Genomic DNA, 15344 nt, shown 5'->3' on the forward strand with positions numbered 1-15344 from the left:
ACATTTCCTGAGCCCAATGAATGTCCAGATTCGTCCCAGCTCAGGTTCCAGCCCCTCCCACTTTGCCCCGACCCGCTCTATTACTGGGTTGAGCCGTAGGCAATTGCGGAAATTAAGCCAGTTTTGACCTACGAAAACGGCAGTTTAATATGGTTTGACCTAATCCTCCGCTGAGAAAGGTCTTTGGTGTGAACGGCATTTAAATATATAATAACTACTGCCAAAATAGGCCTCCAAAAAGGCTGTATCAATTTACACTTGAATAGAAGTATGTATATTGCTTGCTGACACTTGCTAGGATCAATCGATTTATTTTTGTTCATTTAATGGTTGAAACACAAATGGCGTCTCGCTGACGTTTTAACCTGCATTGTTCTTTTTCCAAGTGATTCTGAGTAGCAGGCTCTGTGTTCACATCCTCTGCCTATTTTTCTATCGGGCTCTTTGTGGATAAATTTCTCCCAGTCCTTTATATTTGTATTAAGGATTTAAAATGCAAATTCTGCGACTGAATACCTGGGCTCACATCCTGACCCCACCACTTCCTAGTTGTGTGACTTTGGACAAAATCCTTAACTCTCCTGTTTTCCCTTTATCAACTACAGAGTACGATAGTAATAGTACTTCCCCCATAAGGTTATAGGGAAGATTAAATAAAATAAAGCATATAAAAGGCAGTGACGGGCTTTATGTAAATGCCCAACAAATGTCATCTATTATTATTGCTAATTGCACTTATAGTTTCAGTCACCATCATACAGAAGGATTTAGCTTTGATGTAGTCAAATTTATCAATCTTCTTGGGGGGGGAGTCATTTTGTGTCTTGTTAATGCACATCTTCTTTACCTAAAGCTTATAAAATATTTCCCCAAATCTCATACTTTTATGAGATTTGGGGTAGGGAATCCTTTACAGGATATAAACACCTTAAACCTGCAGATCTCCTGGGTTGGAGACGCCTGCCCCTAAGTGGAAGGCAGGCACGCCTTCGCTCTCCAGATTAAAATCATTTCTGTGACAAGGTGGGAGTAATTAAGGAGCACAGGGTTCAGAGAAGGACTCTATAAGCAGCTACCTGGATTTGAATCCCAGCTCTGTCACTTACCAGCTGTGTGACCTTCAGCAAGCCCCATAGCCTCTCTGTGCCTCAGGTTCATCATCCGTACAATGGGCATAATAATAATCCCTGCCTCGTGGGATTGTTGTGAGATTAAATGAGTTAATGTTATTAAGCCCTTAGACTAGCACCTGGCACACGGTGAGGTCCACATCAGTGTTCGTTTTAAATATTGTAAATCAGTTAACTAACTCCAGCAGCTTCTCTGTCCCATAGCGGTGGGGCGAGGGGTGTCTGACCACTGCTTCCCCCCACCTTCCACCCCACTCTTAGAGCTACACCGTGCCCTCTGAGTCATCGGTTTCCTCCAGTCTACCACCCTGCAGACAGCAGGGTGGGTCTTAGGGCCATTGCACGGTGACCCAGAAAGGTGAAAAGACTCACCTGAGGTCACTGGGGACAAGCCTGGTCGTCAGGCCTCCAAGCCCACTGCCCTTTCCACACACCTCTTTGGGCTGCTTCTGCAGAGAAACCCCTTCCCTTCATCCAACCTCAAACACACACACTCACACGCACACGCACATTCCCCACTACACACTCACAAGCACGTCCCCATGTTCACAGGCTTCCCCCCGCTCTCTCTCATACACACAAACTTCTCCCTCCCCACAACTCACTTATCAGGGGCCTTGTGGTCATAATCCTGTTCACCATGGTAAGAACCAGGGAAGGGAAATACTGACTCAGATTCCATTATTTGTTTAATCTAGAAGGTTGTGGGTATTGAACCGAGACACAGTCTCCCTTTGGCTACAATATGACTGGAAGGTAAGCACCAGCTGCCGGCCTCAGCCCCAAGACAGGAGCAATTGGAAAACACGGTGGTCTAACCAGTGATCTACCTCTTTTGCTCGGTGCCTCGGTTTACAGAACTGTGTACCCTTTTGCATGTTTTCAGCTCAGGCATTTTTATCGTAAGTTTAAATAGTTGAGAAGGATGTGATTTCCAGCATGATTGTATGTTTTAAACTATATTTTCATCCAAATACTTAGGCTACAGATTAAGCTCATTCAGTGTACAGGAAATGTCTACCATAAAGGCTTATGGGCAAAGCCAGTCCTCATTTGCCAAATCAGTAGGACAGATCAGACTGGTTGTCTGTAAGAAAGAGATTAAGAGCTTCCCTGGTGGCGCAGTGGTTGAGAGTCCGCCTGCCGATGCAGGGGACACGGGCCATGGCCGCTGAGCCTGCGCGTCCGGAGCCTGTGCTCCGCAACAGGAGAGGCCACAACAGTGAGAGCCCCGCGTACCGCAAAAAAAAAAAAAAAGAAAAGATATTAAAATGTTGGCTTCATTTTTTTAGTTGAAATAAATGTGTTGATACCCACCCCTAAGACAACCATCTCACTTCTGAATTCTCAATCGTAGATAAATAGTAGACTGTCACACATGAGCGGGACAGCTAGATAAGGCTTGGCGCCTTGCCATCCCCGGGTTTGTAGCCTGGCAGAAACATCCCCAATTGGTTTCTACCGATGCTCTCTCTGACCCGTTCCAGGGCCTCATCAACAGAAGCCAAACAGCCATGAGGGGTCCCTTTGTCTAGTACCCTGGAGGTTTCTATACCTAGTAAAACTCAGAATGGGGATAGGTGTATTTTCCTGCCAAAAATGGTGGACAGGAACTTCCTTGGTGGTCCAGCAGTTAAGACTCCACGCTCCCAATGCAGGGAGCCCGGGTTCGATCCCTGGTCAGGGAACTAGATCCCACATGCCACAACTAAGACCTGGCACAGCCAAATAAATAAATAAATATGTTTTAAATGGTGGACAGGTGAGTATTAAAGGGGAGGTGGGAAAAAAAGAGCCAGATGCTTGTTCTCAGGCAGATCTATTTTAGGAAAGAAATATACGGGCTCGATCTGTACATGAATTCTCTCAAAACTGTAAAGAACACACACGTGTATCCTGTGTTGTGACTGTGTGCATACATGTGCGTGTGCATGTGTGTGTCGCCATCCAGACATTGGGGAAAAGTTAATGCCTTGTGACCCCAACCTTGGAATGGGAGGTGTGGCTGCTCCCCACTGCTGGAATGTAGGCCCCAGTGGGCCCAGACCCCACCTGAGCCCATGGGCGGGGTACGTGTCTCTGTCTACCTTTTTATATTTTTTTTGGCTGCTCCTCGAGGCATGTGGGATCTTAGTTCCCCAACCAGGCATCGAACCCATGCCCCCTGCAGTGGAAGCCCAGAGTCTTAACCACTGGACTGCCAGGGAAGTCCACTGTCTGTCTGTCTGTGTCCTAGCGATCAGGTCCGTGAGAGGAAAGCACACGTCAGAAACTCTCAACCCCGGCTACAAAGCTGAGCTTAACAGATGTGAAGGATGAGTGAGCAACTCCACGCGGGAGGCTTTTCCAGCACCGGCTCCCGTTGCTTCTTCCACAGCTCCTACCCTCAAACCCTAAGAGGCTGCTCAGGCGCCAACCAGATCCCAGCCTGTGCTGCCTCCTTCTCCGACCCAGACTGTCCCTCCCACTCAAATACCACCCATCCTCTGTGCCAAGGGACTCAGTGAGGCTCAGCCTGGCACCCATTTCCCAGCAGCTGGAGATGGACACAGAGCAGGACCTGCTGAAAGACCCCCACCCAGCATGAGCCCAGGGCCCCAGGCTGGGGATTCCCTCCTTACCTGTCTGAAGCAAACCAGCATTGCTGTCACTGATCTGATAAAACTTCTGTACGTCCAGCAGAACTCCTGTGGGCGGAAGGACAGTGCTCAGGAAATGGGAAGTTGCCTGCCAGGCCTCTAAGGGCAGCTGCCCCTGCATTTGGGACAGGCCTGCAGCCGACCAGCACAGCACCGGTGTGGCAGCCGGGCCCACTGTTCTCTTCCCCTCTCTCCCACACATGCACACAAACACATACACACACACACACACACACACAGATACAGGAGCCAGCACATCCCAAAGGCACAGATATGCACACATTCATGCACAAGCATGACACTTAGGCATGCAGGCACGCAGACATGCAGATCCACACAGCTGCACGCAGACATGCACACCCAGAGGCACCGAGACACACACGTACAGGAGCCTGCACTCACAGGCGTGTAAGCCCAGTCTCGTACACCCGGACATACGTACACTGAGATGTACACGTAAAGACACACGCACAGGCATGCATGCATTTGCACACGTGCAGGGCCGCCCGTCACGTCACAGTCATAGTGACGGCAGCCGTTCACTTAGACTACAGTGTAAATGAAAGTCCCTGGGATTGTGCAGCCCTGCTCGTATACAAACTCCAGACATTCATAGACATACATATACCTGCATGAGCATGTGCATGCAAAGGCATATGTGCCCTGGCCTGCACACATGCACACACAAGCATGTTCTTCCAGGGGCATGGACACACAAACACGGAATGCCCATGAGAGCTTCAGAGGGTCCCACTTAGGTCCGACCTCGGCCCCTGAGGGTGGCAGGCTCTTGCTCTGAAGGCCCTCCGAGAGATCGCTAGGCCGAAATCCCCTCAGCCCCTTGGTGGTACTCCAGAGTCAGTCACGGTCCCAGGCACCTGCTCATCTGAGCTGTGAGGCTCTGGCCCTGTCATCACTTTGATTGCATTATGAGATGGCTGAGGGCCCTCAGTATCACTGTCCCCATTATACAGTTGGAGAAACAGAGGCTCCAGCCACCTATGGCTGTACAGCTGGAATTAGGGGAGCTGGGTCTACCCTCCCACCCAGAGTCACAAATGGAGCCCTGCAGAAACATCCCCACGATGGAGAAGAAAGCCCCACATCCACACCTGTGAGACCAGCCAGTGGGTGAAAAAGATGGGAGAAACAGAGAAGCAAAGTGAGAGGGTTTTTTTCCGATATTCACTTTGTACCCAGTTGCCACAATGTCCAGATACCAACTTGTATGTCTTTCCTTCCCTTTTAATACTTTTACTTACACGAATTAGACATATTCATTGGCAAGAGACAACACAGGTAAACAAAGAAAATGGCTAAGTAAAAATTCTCTATATTCGCACTCATTTGGGGGACTGGGACTCAGCCCCTTGTTTTGACTGCTCCTGGGCTCCCCCCAGTCCTGCGCTGCTCTGTTTTTCTTGGCTGTGTTGGGTCTTCATTGCTGTGCACGGACTTTCTCTAGTTGCGGCAAGCGGGGGCTACTCTTCGTTGCGGTGCGCGGGCTTCTCATTGCGGTGGCTTCTCTTGTTGTGGAGCACGGGCTCTAGGCACGTGGGCTTCAGTAGTTCTGGCACTCAGGCTCAGTAGTTGTGGCTCATGGGCTCTAGAGCGCAGGCTCGCTAGTTGTGGCGCATGGGCTCAGTAGTTGTGGCTCATGGGCTCTAGAGCGCAGGCTCGGTAGTTGTGGCGCACGGGCTTAGTTGCTCCGCGGCATGTAGGATCTTCCCGGACCAGGGCTGAAACCCGTGTCCCCCGCATTGGCAGGTGGATTCTTAACCACTGTGCCACTAGGGAAGTCCCAGCCTTGTTTTTATCTTTCCTCTGTCCCTCTGGCCTCCCAAAGACCTGCTTCACACCAGAGAATTCTAGTGGCTGACAATCACCTGCTCCAACCGTCCCCAGGCACTCTGTGGAGTTTCGCTTCTCCTGGCCTCCCTCAGCCCAATAACCACAGCCTTGCTACTCACACAGCCAGAGGAATTCCCATCAGGGAAAGTGCCTCAGGCCGGGAGGACTCAGGGACTGACAGCGCAGCCAGCGGCCTCCCAGGAAAGCAAGGATCCCAGCCTGCGGGGCTGAAAGAGCTCCACATGCCTGGTTGACCCCTCCTCTCCCCTTCATGCCCTCCACCCCCAGTCCAACTCATGCCTCCCCAGCTCCAGTCTAATCCTAGTGGTAGCCTCTGACTGACCTCCCCATCTCCTCTTGCCTCCATCAGGGCCTCAAGTCTGATTACAGTCTCCCCACTTGCTCCCCACGGCCTCAGCAGAAAGTGCAAGCTCCCAGCCTGGCCCCCAAGAAACCTATGATCCAGCCCCAAACACCCTTTTAGAATAAGTTGCTGCTTCCCCCAGCTCCTCTCCTGATCAGAGCATGCACTTTGGCCCCATGTGCTCTGGCTCACGCCGACCCCTCTCTCTGAATGCCCTTGCCTGACCCCATTCCCTGCTTTACCGATTTTTTCAGCCTTCAAGACCCAAACCATATACCCCTCCTCTGTGAATTCTGTCGGAACCCTCAGTTTTTCATCCTGGGGCTACCCAAATGATGCTCTCCCGAGTCTGTCCTGGATTAGAGCCACTTCTACGTGTGTCCTGTATGCCTCTGAGCTCCTCGAAGACAGACACACCCACTGGGTCTGGTGCTATCTGCAACCCCAGGCCCATTCATTCCACAGCTGCGAGCTGGTAACTGCTGAATCCATACCCTGGGCTCGGAGGAGGGCCCCGCCTGCTGCAAGCACCTCCTCGGAGCTCCCCAGACTCCTCTGTCCCTCTGCCCCATGAGGCTCATTCCTGAGTTCAGGAGCTACAAGGTTGACTTCCCCTCCCCTGGGTCCCCAAGGCCCACCAGAGGGTCCCCAAGGCCCATAGTGCTCAGTCGATCTTGAAGGAATCCGCGATCAAGAGAGAAAAGGCTGAATCTTGAATGAATGAATGGACAAATTAATAAGTGCATGAGTGAGTGACATGAAGACACAGCAGGTTGAGCCCTGGGGCCTACAGGAAGGAAGGCAGAATGTGCAGAGTTTGCACGCAGCCTGATGCCCCAGAAACAACCAGCCAGCTAGTTCTTGCTTGGGAGCAGGGCCAGGCCACCCTGTCCTCCACGACCTCACCCCGACCATCCACCCAGAACCACCAGACATTTGCCCGAGGCCCAGTCCTCCCTGCTGTCCTCACCCACCCACCATTGTGCACCCACACCTGGGTGCATATACAGTTTGGGGCTGGATTGGGAACTCATTTGACCCTCCCCCATTTCAGGCCAGGCTGAAACCAGGCCGGGGGTAAGAATAGCAGGGATGTGCTGCACAAGAAGAAAGTCTGCTGGACAGAAGCCCACTGTGGATACACAGCACCGGCTGGTGGCAGGGCAGCCAGCAGGTAGATGGGCAAGTGCCGCCCAGGATGCCCATCCCCTTCCTCACCTGCAATGATGAACCAGTTCATGTAGTTCAGGAGGTTGATGTAGCAGAGCACGGCAGCAGCCACGTAAGCTCTCCAGCGGGGCAGGCTCCAGGGGGTGGGCGTGGATGGAGAGGGGCACGGACCCGAGCCCATGGCCCTTGAGTGCCCGCCTGGCCCCGGGGACCAGCCCTGAAGCCCCTCGGGCCCAGGTTCCCCGCACTCCGCGGACATGCCCCCAGCCTCGCCAGCCTGCAGCTCCCGTCCCGGGATGGGTGCCGGGGTAAAGACGCATCAGATCTGCACCAAGTCACTTCCTGTGGGCTCCCAGCCGCCCAACCTCAAAGCAGCTGCCCTAACCGTTCGGTATCTTACTGCAGGTCTCTACTGATCCCAGTGCAGCCTCGAAGGTGAGATTTCACCATCCGCAGCCCCTGAGGCCTGCTGGGGGGAAGAGAGCTCCTGGCCTCACCACCCAGGGTGGCTGGTCCTTTTGACCTAGCCTGGGGCTATGGTAGCAGCCGTGAGAAAGAGAAGCTTTGCAGGACAGGAAATGAGACGAGTCTCCCAGAGTCCCACTCGCTGTGGGAAGGTCTGGCTGCCACACATGAGATGGGCTGTGAATGAGGGACTCGAACCCGGGTCAGATCAGGAAGGCTGGGTGTTGGCCAGGAGAGCGACACTGGACTGGACCGGAAGCGGAGGCTAACCTGCTCCTACGTAATGTCCTAACCGGAGAAACAAAGACAGCGAGGGGCGGCCGACAGGAAGGCAGCCTGTGGGCAAAACTCAACATTGGATGTGAAGTTTAGCGGGAGATTTTTGATGAGGGGAAAGATATTGGCATGCTCTTAAAGTGTCTCTTTACAGGGCTTCCCTGGTGGCACAGTGGTTGAGAGTCCGCCTGCCGATGCAGGGGACGCGGGTTCGTGCCCCAGTCTGGGAAGATCCCACATGCCCCGGAGCGGCTGGGCCCGTGAGCCATGGCCGCTGAGCCTGCGCGTCTGGAGCCTGTGCTCCGCAACGAGAGAGGCCACAACAGTGAGAGGCCCGCGTACCGCAAAAAAAAAAAAAAAAAAAAAAAAAGTGTCTCTTTACAGATTGTTTATTAGTAGCAGGTGGGGGGAAGGGTAACGATACAGGAGGAGAATCAGGCAACATCTTGACCAAAGGATTAAAATAGCATCACCAACGAGGGGCAGGATTTCCACCAGGAATGCATGACCCCAATCTAATCACGTGGAAACATCAGACAAACCCAAATGAGGGACACTATTTTTTTAATAGACTTTATTTTTTAGAGCGGTTTTAGGTTCACAGCAAAACTGAGCAAAAGGTTAGGATTTCCCATTTACCCCTCTTTACTCTTTACTCCCACTTGCCCCACACATGCATAGCCTCCCCTATTATCAGCACCCCACTCTCCCGAGTGGGACATTTGCTTCAGTTGATGACCTTGACCCATCATTATCACTCAGAGTCCATAGTTTACATTAGGGTTCATTCTTGGTGTGGTACCTTCTATGGGTTTGGACAAACGTACCACATGTACTCACCATTATAGTGTCACAGAATAGTTTTATTGCCCTAAAAGCCTCTGTGCTCTGCCTATTCATCCCTCCCTCCCCTCATCCTCTGACAACCACTGATATTTTTACTGTCTCCATAGTTTTGCCTTTTCCAGAATGTCATATAGTTGGAATCTTACACGATGTAGCCCTTTTAGATTGGCTTCTTTCTCTTAGTCATTTGCATTGAAGTTTCCTCCATGTTGTTTCATGGCTTGAGAGCTCATTTCTTCTTCTTCTTTTTTTAAAAATTTATTTATTTAATTTATTTATTTTTGGCTGCACTGGGTCTTCATTGCTGCACGCGGCTTTCTCTTGCTGCGACGAGCGGGGGCTACTCTTCGTTGTAGTGCGTGGGCTTCTCATTGTGGTGGCTTCTCTTGTTGCGGAGCACGGGCTCTAGGGGCAGGGGCTTCAGTAGTTGTGGCGCGCGGGCTCAGTAGTTGTGGCTCACAGGCTCTAGAGCGCAGGCTCAGTAGTTGTGGTGCACGGGTTTAGTTGCTCCACAGCATGTGGGATCTTCCTGGACCAGTGCTCGAACTGTGTCCCCTGCATTGGCAGGTGGATTCTTAACCACTGTACAGCATTTTAAGTGCATTATCTCATTTGATCTCCCAACACCTCTATACGGTAAATACTGTCATTTCCTCCATTTCTGGGATGAAACTGAGACTCAGAGGGGCTTAAGTGAACTGCCCACAGCCACGGCTGGTACGGGAAACCAGATCTACCTGCCAGCAGCTCTCAGTCCGGCCCCAGCTATCCAGCACTGCTTTATAGAGACCATGTAGGGAGACAGCTCTAGCCCCTGGCTCTCCAGCCACGCAGTGTTTGAAAGAGGAGGAGGTCCTGTGTCTAAAGGTTGTGCCCCTGAGTTAGAAACTATCCCATCCCCCTGCACCTGCTCCGGCAGTGAGGTCACTAGGGCTCTGTGCCCTGAGGCCTATCCCTGCAGCTTCGGCAGAAATAAGCCCCCTTGGTCTTCTGGCAAGTGGACCTGTCCAAAAGAACCAAGACCTTGGGGGAGAGAGGGCTCTTCCTCCCTGGCCTTCTTTCCAGAAAGTTAGGGGAAGGGAGCAGATGTTCTCTACTTCCTCATGGAGAAACAGGTCCAGGGAGGCAGCCCGCCACTCTGTATTGATACATGTGTGGCAGAGCTGGGCACCCCTGTGCGGACCTCTGCGGGCTCAAGTTCAGTTGGGCATCACTCCCTTATGTTTTGTGTCTTCCTTCAGGAGCGCGTGTCTTGTTCGTGGTTGTGTCTCCAGAGCCTAACCCAGGGCCTGGCACAAAGTAGATGCTTTAATTAACTGTTGGACTAAGAAATGAATGGGTTCCTCTACGCTTCAAGTCAGCTCATCTGTAAAATGAAGACCGAGATGCTTGCACCACGAAGAGTCAGCCAGAGCTTTCCCAGCGTGGGCATCAGCCCAAAGGGCGAGTTTCCTTTCTCCTCTAGACTCTCATCTCTGTTCTGACCTCAAGCTCGGGGAGGGACCTGGGGACGAAAGATGTCCCTGGTGTGCGCCCCAGCTCACGGGCACCATGCCCCCAACTGCTTCCTTTTCAGATTCTGAAGAGCACCTTGAGGCAAGGGAAGGGAGCAGGTCCTACCAGCCCAGGGCGCTGACGCGGGCGAGCAGGGCGCCACCGGCTGCCCCTTTGGCAAGGTTCTCATTTCTTCTTAGTACTGCATAATATTCCATTGTCTGGATGGGCCGTGGTTTATCCATTCACCTCCTGAAGGGCATCTTGGATGCTTGCAAGTTTGGGCAACTATAAATAAAGCTGATAAAAAAAATCCATGTGCAAGTTTTTGTGTGGCCGTAAGTTTTTAACTCCTTTGGGTAAATACCAAGAAGCACAATTGCTAGATCAGATGGTAAGAGTATAGAAGACTATGTTTTTTTAAAGAAACTGTATTATTCAAAATGTCAAGGTCACAAAAGACTAAGAAAGACTGAGGGATTGTTTCACATTAAAGGAGATGAAAGAGATATGATAGTTAAATGCAACATGGGATCCTGGACTGGGTCCTAAACTGGAGGAAGAAATGCATATTATTGGATCAATGGATAAAATTGGAATGTAGATGATAGATTAGGAAGAAATAGATCAGTGTTGAATTTACTGAAGTTGATGACTGCACTACGGTTATGTAAGTGAAATCCTTGCACTGAAGCATTTAGGGGTAAAGGGCCATCCTGTAAGCAACTTACATTCGAGTGGTTCAGGAAAAAAAAAAGAAAAAACAGATACAGCAAGAAAGCAAATGGGGCAAAATGTTAATAATAGATGAATTTGGGTAAAGATTGCTTGGGTTTCTTTGTACTATATTGTAATTTTTCTGTAAGTTGAAAGTTATTTCTAAATAAAAAGATAAACCACAAAATGACAAACAACTCAATTAAAAATGGGCAATGGAGCTTCTCTGGTGACGCAGTGGTTAAGAATTCGCCTGCCAATTCAGGGGACAAGGGTTCGAGCCCTGGTCTGGGAAGATCCCACATGCAGTGGAGCAACTAAGCCTGTAAGCCACAACTACTGAGCCTGTATGCCACAACTACTGAAGCCCGCGAGCCTAGAACCCGTGCTCCGCAACAAGAGAAGCCACTGCAACGAGAAGCCTGTGCACCACAACGAAGAGTAGTCCCCGCTCACTGCAACTAGAGAAAGCCCGCGTGCAGCAACAAAGACCCAATGCAGCCAAAAATAAAATAAATAAATAAAAATTTTTAAAAATCTACAAACAATAAATGCTAGAGAGGGTGTGGAGAAAAGGGTACCCTCTTACAGTGTTGGTGGGAATGTAAACTAATACAGCCACTATGGAGAACAGTATAGAGGTTCCTTTAAAAACTAAAAGTAGAACTACAATATGACCCAGCAATCCCACTCTTGGGTATATACCCAAATAAAACCATAATTCAAAAAGATGCATGCACCTGAATGTTCATTGCAGCACTATTTACAATATCCAGGACATGGAAGCAACCTAAATGTCCATCAACAGAGGAATAGATAAAGAAGATGTGGTACATATATACAATGGAATATTACTCAGCCATAAAAAGGAACGAAATTGTGTCATTTGCAGAGACGTGGATGGATCTACAGACTGTCATACAGAGTGAAGTCAGAAAGAGAAAAACAAATATCGTATATTAACACATATATGTGGAATCTAGAAAAATGGTATAGATGATCTTATTTGCAAAGCAGAAATAGAGACACAGACATAGAGAACAAACATATGGACACCAAGGGGGGAAGGGGGGGGTGGGATGAATTGGGAGATTGGGATTGACATATATACACTATTGATACTCTGTATAAAATAGATAACTAATGAGACCCTACTGTATAGCCCAGGGAACTCTACTCAGTGCTCTGTGGTGACCTACATGGGAAGGAAATCCAAAAAAGAGGGGCTATATTTATACGTATAGCTGATTCACTTTGCCGTACAGCAGAAACCTACACAGCAGTGTAAAGCAACTATACTCCAATTTAGAAAAATAAGGTGAATCATAGAATGCCACATGACCCAGCAATTCTACTCCTAAGCATATGCCCAAAAGAACTGAAAATAGGGGCTCAAAGAAACACTGTCACATGAATGTTCATAGCAGTGCTATTCACACTTGCCAAAAGGTGGAAACAAATGTCCATCAACTGACAAATCAGTAAACAACATGTGGTGTATACCTGCAATGGAATGTTAGTCATCCATAAAGAGGCATGAGGTCCTGACCCACGTACAACGTGGCTAAATTTCAAAAACACACTAAGTGAGAGGAGCCAGACACAAAAAGTCACACAATATATGATTCCATTTACATGAAATACCCCAAATAGTTAAGTCTATAGAAATAGAAAACAGATTAGTGGTTGCCAGGGGCTGAGAGGAGGGAATGCTTCATAGGTACATAGGTCTCTCTCGCTTGGGGTGATGAAAATGTTTTGGGGACTTGATAGAGGTGATGGTTGCACAGTATAGTGAATGTAACAAATGCCACCGAATTGCATGCTTTAAAACGTTTAAAATTTTATGTTATGTGAATTTCACCTCAATTTTTTTTTTAAGTTAAAGCAAACAAACAAAAAACCAGTCTGGTGACATGGCAAGGAAACGAGCTTTGCCGTCTGACGAGCCTGGATTCGAATTCCGATTTTGCTTCTTCCTAGCTGTGTACCTTGGGCAAGTCCCCAGCCTCTCTGAGCCTCAATGATCTCATGTGTGATACAGAGAGAAGAATATGTGCTGGAGGGGTTAACTGTGAGGACAAACTGAGATAAGTATGCGTAACATTCCCGGCATAGAGCCTGGCACGTAGGAAGCATTCGGTGACAATTATTATTGTTATGACGATGATGGTGATGATGACGATGGTAGTGATTGGTCCTTGGCCTCTGCCATGCGGTCCAACCACAAACCCCACGTGGATGGTCTTTGTGAAACATAGGGAAGTTCAGAATCAGGCCTTTCAGCCTGAGCACACGCAGGCAGGCTGGCATCATGGCTAAGATCCTAACCCGGAGCCAGACTCACTACTCACTGACCCTTTGATCTTAGGCCAATCAACCTCTCTGTGCCTCTATTATCCCACCTATAAAATGGGGATGGGACTTCCCTGGTGGCGCAGTGGTTCAGAATCCACCGGCCAACGCAGGGGACACGGGTTTCAGCCCTGGTCCGGGAAGATCCCACATGCCGCGGAGCAACTGAGCCTGTGCGCCACAACTACTGAGCCTGCGTGCCCTAGAGCCCGTGCTCTGCAACAAGAGAAGCCACAGCAATGAGAAGCCTGCGCACCGCAACGAAGAGTAGCCCCCGCTCACCACAATTAGAGAAAGCCCGCACGCAGCAACGAAGACCCAACACAGCCAAAAATAAGTAAATAAATAAATTTATAAAATGGGGATAATGATAGTACATAGCTTGTAGGGTTGTTGCAGCTTAAATGAGTTTGAAATGTGCCTAGAATTTTGCCTGGTGTTGAGGAAATGCTATGTCAGTGTTAAATAAAACAGGGTTTTCCCTGGCACACATAGATGAGACTTTGGTCTCAGCCCTGCCCTCAGGGCCGAGGAGTGACGGGCAGAGCTACACCCTCAAGTATGAGTGCATGAGTGAGAAACCAAGCCTGCAAGCACACACACACACTCACACTCATGCAAACTACACAAGAGCACTGCAGCTAGTGAACACTGAGACAGAGCTGCCCCCCATCCAGAGGCAGCTGCCCCAGATACGCTGGTCATGGTCACCCCTTTCCAGGTCCAGCCCTCACTATGCCAGCCCAGAATGCCACCCTGCCTTGGCTTTCAGAGCAAGGGAGCAGCTCAAGGAGTCAGCACCCCCGGGATTGGTCAAATCCAGGAGACTGGGTGTTGGCCAGGAGCACAGCATCAGAATACGACCGACTGCCTTGGACTCCTCGGCTTCCAAAGGTGGGTTCCTACCAGGGATTCAGGATTTGACCTCTAGAGGGGTTTTTTATGAAGAGGCGTTGCCCAAGAGGCATTTTAGGAATAAAACAGAAGAACATCACGTCCCAGGAGCAGGAGGCCGGCGTGGGGCAACACAGAGTCATGGATGACCACGTAGGAAGCCTGGGGTCCAACACTACGAGGGGCAAACCAGAGGCTTTCCCTCTCTGCGCCTCAACTACCCTATCAGAATGTTGGTAGCCATGGTGGTGGAGGGATTGGATGGCCCTAGAAGGTCCACTCAGCTTTGCAGTTTGTGTGTACGTCTCTCACTCTAAGGGATGGGAAGTAGGAGGTTTCAGGGTTGGTTAACTCAGTGGCACCATGGTCTATGGCCATACCACCCTGAACACGCCCGATCTCATCTGATCTCGGAAGCTAAGCAGGGTCGGGCCTGGTTAGTACTTGGATGAGAGAACTCAGTGGCACCATGATGTCATCGAAGACACCAGTGTTTTCCATCTTTCCTCTCTGAAGTCTTTATAGTGTTGGCCTTTGAGTACTTATCTATTGCTGTATAACAACCCCCCCCCCAAACGTATGGCTTTAAGCAACAATATTTATTATCCCTCACGGCTTCAGTGGGTCAGAGCAGCTTACTGGGGGTTCTGGCTCAGTCTCCCATGTGATGCAGTGAGATGTCACCTGGGGCTGTGCTCATCTGAAGGCTTGACTGGAGCTGGAGGGTCCACTTCCAAGGACCCCCATGGTTCACCCACATGGCTGGCAAGTCGGCACTGGCTGTTGACCCCTCTCTGCAGATCTGCCTGAGTGTCCTCACGGTGGGGTATGTGTCCTCACAGTGGGGTATGTGTCCTTACAGTGTGGTGGCTTGCTCCCTCCAGAGGGAGCAATCCAATAGGGACCAGGGCAGAAACTTCAATACCTTTCACAATCTAGCCCTCTAAGTCTGCATTCTGCTGTATTCTAATCGGTCACATAGGCCAGCCCTGATTCACTGCACGAGAGGACTACACAAGGGCATGGAAACCAGGAGGCAAAGCTACCTGGAGATCTTCTTGAAGGCTGGCTACCTCAGCCTTCGTCTGCAGGTTTGCCCTCTCACATATAAGAAGGAAGATTTCTTTTCTTTTTTTAAAGATT

At 50.0% G+C, this 15344-nt stretch overlaps 1 protein-coding gene and 1 pseudogene across 1 annotated transcript in view; one reads left to right on the plus strand and one right to left on the minus strand.

Annotated features, from left to right (window-relative positions):
• The window catches only part of SPNS3 (SPNS lysolipid transporter 3, sphingosine-1-phosphate (putative)), a 67578-nt gene that overhangs the window by 36512 nt on the left and 15722 nt on the right, over positions 1-15344 (minus strand). The window contains exon 4 of the mRNA XM_060133430.1: positions 3752-3817. Within this exon, the coding sequence (XP_059989413.1) occupies positions 3752-3817 (66 nt within the window). The remainder of the gene's footprint in view (positions 1-3751; positions 3818-15344) is intronic.
• Positions 14568-14685, plus strand: LOC132512372 (5S ribosomal RNA; annotated as a pseudogene).

This window comes from Lagenorhynchus albirostris, chromosome 20 (genome assembly GCF_949774975.1).
Source record: "Lagenorhynchus albirostris chromosome 20, mLagAlb1.1, whole genome shotgun sequence".
NCBI classification, from domain to species: domain Eukaryota; kingdom Metazoa; phylum Chordata; class Mammalia; order Artiodactyla; family Delphinidae; genus Lagenorhynchus; species Lagenorhynchus albirostris.